Source organism: Stegastes partitus, unplaced genomic scaffold (genome assembly GCF_000690725.1).
Source record: "Stegastes partitus isolate 25-593 unplaced genomic scaffold, Stegastes_partitus-1.0.2 Scaffold81, whole genome shotgun sequence".
Taxonomy (NCBI): Eukaryota; Metazoa; Chordata; class Actinopteri; family Pomacentridae; genus Stegastes; species Stegastes partitus.
The window spans coordinates 69,499-75,861 of NW_007577812.1; the positions used below are offsets into that span (position 1 = coordinate 69,499).

Consider the following 6,363-nt stretch of genomic DNA (forward strand, 5'->3'; position numbering starts at 1 on the left):
TGTAAAACAATCCATGAAGATTTCCCTTATTAAACATGACCAATCCACTGTTTCACAAATACTTCTTTAATATCAAATTAAAAAAGAATATACATACATTTACACAAATATATGTATTTTTTCAGTCTGTACTCACTCACTTATCTAAGAATGTGCATTATACAGATACAGGCACTTTGTAGAATCAAATATACAACAACTGAACTCATAAGGAAACATACCAAAGAAAAAATAAGACTACATCCTCTTCTTAACATTAACTAGGCTACTTTCAATTCACCTCTCAGTCCTGATTCCTTAGTTACTTTTCTACAAGCTCTGGTTTGGATGCATTTATGATTGACTAAGACAAGTGTTCTCGTCCACATCCTGGTCTCCGTCTGTGTCCTGCTCATGGATGAAGCTGTAATGTCGATATACAGACCCACCTCTGCTGGTGTACACCACATCTACCTCGTCTCCGCTGTCTGGCTCGGGCACACCGTGGGGCATGTGAACGCTGGCACTGCCGCTCAGTCGCTCATAGCTCTGGTTCCAGCAAAGCCTCTTCCTGGCGTGGGCCTTGACCAAGACGAACACAGCCAGAGCCAAGCCCACGGCCAGCAGCAGGGCAACAGGCAAGGCCACTGAGGTGTGCTTCAGAGCTTTGGAGGACATGTTCACGTCTGTTCCCTGACCGTCTCCGGACTTGGGTTGGGGGGCCTCCACACACAGCGCTAGAACAAATGAAATACGTTTTAGTAGACTGTTGCATCCAAACGATTCCATATTTGATGGGCTGTGTCCCTACCTGAGTGGTTGTCACAAACACAGCAGTTGGTGTGATTCCCTCCAGCCTGACAGCAGCGAGCACAGCGGTTCTCCACAGCGTGAAGAGCAGAATCTCGGTGACAAGTCAGACACTGGTCAGGTCTGGGACCGGTGCAATGTCTACAGGAGCTGTCGCAAGGCTCACAGGTTTCCTGCAACCACAAAATTGCACACACGATTGTAGTTTTAAGATCGAGTTTCAGTGAGTACCTGTCATCTGTTTAACTTTGTGAAGCACTCTCAAAGGTAAAGGTTGCTCTGTTAAACATGAATATTTATGCCTTTATTTTTCATTCAATTAGGTATTTAGCAACCATTTCATCTAGAAAATAAAACAGATCTGTTTTATCACACCTGTGTGACTGTGGTTAGAATAGATTTGATTGACAGTGGCCTGTCAGCGCAAGCAAATGGCATCAAATTGGCAGATTTCATTGCAGTCTGATTGGTACACAAAGTAGCTGACATCAAGTCATTTTAGCTGAACCTGACCAACTTCTATCCATCCTGAAGAGCCAAGAAAAAGCACAGAAACAGAAATATCTCACGTTAAATAACCAAAATTATTCTAACCAAAGCAACAAAATGAAAACTACTTCCACTAAATTAAGAAGCCGATTGAGAAAATGTGTTGTTTGGCTTTTAATTATTCACTTAGATGTAAATTTGCAGTGCATACAGTAAACACCAGCAGCCCTCCCTTTATGGATATAATGTCAAAAAAACACATTTTAATGATTTACAGTAGTGTGCTCATTTACTGAGTAATTTATGTAACCAATTTATATATGTAGAGACGTTTTAAAAGACAAAATTAGGAAACACTTTTCTGTTAAATATTATGATTATGATACATATGGAAACAACCCACACTGTTTTAGTGGCAGCATGAAGGCGAACACACAGCGCGAACTCTGATCTCAGGTCTTAATCTGAATCCTAGCAGCTCATCCATCAGCAACAGCACACTGGCTCAATGTAAATATGTATATAACATCTAAATGTATGCACACACCCACACCCACTCATGTTCTTAGGAAGAGCATAATGCCGACAGGACTGCAAATGTTGCACAATGAACACTGCTATGGAGTATTATTGTAGAAAAACTATTTTTAAATGTGTAGTGACATTTGTAAAAGCACTTGTCAATGTGTAAAAAATTCATCGATCTGTAAAAAGATTTGTAAAAAATTTGTCAATGTGTAAAAATATTTGTAAAAAAAAGTGTCAATCTGTAAAAAGATTAGTACAAAAATTTGTCAATCTATAAAAAGATTAGCAAAAAAATTGTCAATGTGTAAAAAGATTTGTAAAAAATTTGTCAATGTGTAAAACGATTTGTAAAAAAAGTGTCAATCTGTAAAAAGATTAGTACAAAAATTTGTCGATGTGTAAAAATATTTGTAAAACATTTGTTGATCTGTAAGAAGGTTAGTAAAAACTTTGTTGATGTGTAAAGAGACTTGTAAAAAATGTGTCAATCTCTAAAAAGATTAGTAAAAAATTTGTCGATGTGTAAAAAGATTTGTAAAAAATTTGCTGATCTGTAAGATTAGTAAAAAATTCATCGATCTGTAAAATGCTGTCAATGTGTAAAAAGATTTGTAAAAAATGTGTCAATCTGTAAAAAGAAATGTCAATGTGTAAAAAGATTTGTAAAAAAATAGTTGGTGTGAAAAAAAATGTAAAAAATGTGTTGATCTGCAAGATTTGTAAAAAATTTGTCGATCTGTAAGAAAATTTGTAAAAAAATGTGTATCTGCCTATACCCCCATACACTGCACTTTAGATTCACAATCTCATTAAACCTGATTATTTATGATTTTTCTGTATGTTTGAGAGAATGTTTTTGTGTTTCATCTCGTTTTGTTCTTATTGCTCAGTCTTGTGGAAACGGTCACTTTGCATTTCTCTGCCTGTAATGTCTGACAAATAAAATCTCTTGAATCTATAGTACATAAAGCAGTGTGGTCCATGTATCATAGCGCACCTCTTCAGAAAAGTATCGGCCCTCCTCACAGCGAGGATAGCAAACTTTGTCCTTCAGAGTGCTGCCCCAGTCGCACGTCATGCAACCTTGAGGTGAGGCATCTGCAAACACAAACATACCCACAAAGGATTTGACAGGTTACGCAAAAGTGTAAATGGAAAATATTGACACATTGAAACGGTATCAGAGAGTAACATCAGACTGATGTTAAGCTGGACAATCTGAGCAAACAGTTAGCCGTAGCGAATGACTCCTTAATGTCTACCTGTGCAGGTTTGACAGCTGGTGTGGCATTGCTTGCAGATGCCATTGAGCTGATAGAAGCGGTGTGGGCAGCGCTCAACGCAAAGCTTGGTGCCTTGCAACTCCAGGAGAGGAGGTGGACAAGCCCTGCAGGACTCGGGCCCTGGTCCCGTGCACAGGTCACAGGACTGGTCACATTTCTTACAATGGGAACCTTCTCTGTAATACCTGAAGAACAGACATGTCAGACATGCACATAGAAGTTTGACATGCAAAAAAAATAAAAATAAAAAATCATAGGAAAATCTATACTTGTTGTAAATTTAAAGTTACAAAAGGCAATATATACATATCACCAACATCTTTACAATGGGTTGAAAACACAACCTGTATTGTAGAAATGACAAAAATTTGGAATATTTCTGTAGAGAAAAACTATGTCACAGGTGATTACATATTTTTGGCAAGTTACATATGTGTTTAAGAGCTTAAAAAGTTTTAAAAGGAAGAGCTACTGCTGAAGAAATGATAAAGAAAGCTGCATTTTTTAGATCAACAGAACACAAAGTCAACAGGACATTAAAAGAGATTGCGTGTCAACACAAACTACGCATTTCGGAGACTGTGATGGAGCTTTGTACCCTGTGGGACAGTGGGTGACACACAGCTGAAGAAGACGCAAATATCCTGGAGAGCAAGTCAGGCAATCTCTAGGCGATGCCCCAGTGCAGGTGGAACAGACGTGGTCACACGGCAAACAGAATCCCAGCTCCTTTCCATCAGCCTCCTGCCTGGTGCTATACGTACCGTCTGGACACTCACTCACACAGGTGCTGTCTGGGAAATAAAGAAAAATATTCAAGTCTCAACTAAGAACTATTGGTACTTTTTACTTATTTCCTTTTCTTCGATGTTGCTTCTGACATTTTGTTGGGTCTGAAATTTGTCCAGTGTAATTTGGATGTAAAAACTGAAATTAAATATTCAGACCTCTGTTAATGTTTTTGTACATCTATTCTAATGTATTCCTTCTTCTTTTATGGTCTATTGTATGTCTATGGGATGGTTGAAGTGGATGATTCAGTCTATATCACAAATGGCTGATGTCAAAGCGACAGGGTCTGTAGTTCAAAACCCACTGGGTTTGTTGGTTTTTAATTCTTTGACTGTTACTTCAGCTTGTCCAGCTACATCTATGAATAACTTCAACTCATATTCTACATAAATGTACGTCAAAAAACGCCTTACATGTGTATTGCCATCATCACTCAATTTAGCTGTTGTTCAAATACATGAAATTGTTTAAGTGAAACTGAGGTTGTAAATATAATTTGGAAAGCCATCGTCATGCAGCCAGTTGTACTGAAGGCATCAACTGCAGGGACTTGTTGACAGAACCTATGACTGGCTAAAATTCATGAGTCATCAAGGACAAAAGTAAGACTATCAGTTACACAAGGAGCTAACAGTTTGGCGATTCAGGTTTTATATCTTTGCATAATTAATGCACTTTTAAATGATCCGTTCTGTGCTGGTTTTCGTTTACACCCTCTGTACATTCACTTAAACATTAGTGGAAGTTGCTCACTGTGGAGGTATTTGGGGACGGCACAGGTCTGGCATTCATCGTTGCCCGGCCCCTCACAAGAGTAACACTGCCGGTGGCAACCCATGCAGGTGAACTGGTTCTCGTGTAGGTAGGTCCGGGGTGGGCAGGCGGTATCACCCGTCACGCCGCACAGCAGCGTGTTTGGATCCAACACTAGTCCCTTCTCGCACTGCGTGCACTGGTTGGCGTCTGGGCTGTTGCAGCTTGTGCAGGTCTGGTGGCACTCTGCACACAATCAAACAAGTCAGACTGCGTCACTGGAAAACCAAACCATGCACAAAAGAGGGTGTGACCACCACTGAGTTAAAGGCATGAACGATTATCATTTTAAGTCAATATTGCATTCCACTATCTTCCAGCTGGAACAGTCGTGACAGACTAAAACATGTCGAGCGACGATGTTGCAGATAATAGTACTTATAAAAATGTTTATTACATAATATGCAAACTTTTATACAGTCATGTTGTCTCTATCAAAGGTTTCCTAGTTTCCAAGATTATAGAGGGGAAATTCAGTTCTTGATTACCTGTGAGTTCAGTTCCTTTTCATTTAAACTTAAATACAAAATTAGTCAGAGATCCTCCATTTTTTCATCTAAATTAAGCTTGTCAGCTCGCATCTCTTTCACAAATCTGACTAGCAGAACCTCAGCGTAGCACCTTTTAGAAAAATCCTTTCAGATATGCATTTGGCAATGACATTTGTCTTTCTGCAATGTCCATCCATCCATTATCTATACACCTTAATCCTCACTAGGGTGGTGGGGGGCTGGAGTCTATCCCAGCTGACTCAGGCCGAAGACAGGGGACACCCTGGACAGGTCACCAGTCTATCACAGGGCTACAATTAGAGACAGACAACCAAGCACATTCACATTCACGCCTACGGACAATTTAGAATCACCAATTAACCTCAACATGTTTTTGGACCTTGTGGGAGGAAGCCGGAGAACCCAGAGAGACCCCAAACTCCACGCAGAAAGACCCCGGGTGTCCTAACCGGGACGCGAACCGGTGAGCTTCTTGCTGCAAGGCAATGGTGCTCACTCCTGAGCCACCTTGCAGCCCCTTTCTGCAATGTTTCTATTTTTGCACCTTTTTAACCTCCTACATTTTCCACAGTAATAAGCCTGTTCTTTTTTTTTTAAAGACATGCCATTTTGTGCACTATTTATCTGTGTTAGGAGACACAAAACAACTCTACCCTGCATTTTCAGTCGTGACAGCTGTGTTTAAATATCTAACCGAGTTTAATTTATGACTCGGGAGTCTCACCTTGACACTCCATAGCTGCGGTCTCATAGTAAGTACCAGTGGGGCAGTCCCTGGAGCAGGCACCTTTATAGAGCTTGGGGCTGAAAGTTGAGCAGGTCTCACAGTCATCTGCCAGGGGACCTGAACAGCTGCCACAGGTCGGGTGGCACTGACCACAGCGGCCCTCCTCCATGTCCTCATAGTAGCCCATGGGACAACTGGCCTTGCACACACCATTCAACATCAAGTACAGGAAGCTGCATCCTGGAACAACATGGAGGATGGGTGAAAAAGTTGCAGCACAAATTGATCAAGCTTCGCTGTGCACAAAGCTAACAACTCACTGAAACAGGTCCTGTCGTCTGAGCAAACATCGCAGTGGGCTGGGCAGCGTCTGCAGGTGCCATCATCCGCAGGGTATGTCCGCAGCGAACAGTTGAGTCTACACATGCCA

General features: G+C 40.8%; 1 protein-coding gene across 1 annotated transcript; it reads right to left on the reverse strand.

The window, feature by feature from the left end:
- Positions 1 to 50: 50 nt before the first annotated feature.
- Positions 51 to 6,363, reverse strand: LOC103353685 (proprotein convertase subtilisin/kexin type 5). Its single transcript, XM_008276787.1, has 8 exons — positions 6,254 to 6,363; positions 5,931 to 6,173; positions 4,635 to 4,880; positions 3,688 to 3,883; positions 3,069 to 3,274; positions 2,804 to 2,904; positions 791 to 962; positions 51 to 716 (listed from the first exon to the last, which is right to left on the reverse strand). Exons 1-8 carry the CDS (start codon positions 6,357 to 6,359, stop codon positions 334 to 336), a joined length of 1,653 nt encoding a protein of 550 aa, XP_008275009.1. The 5' UTR covers positions 6,360 to 6,363; the 3' UTR covers positions 51 to 333.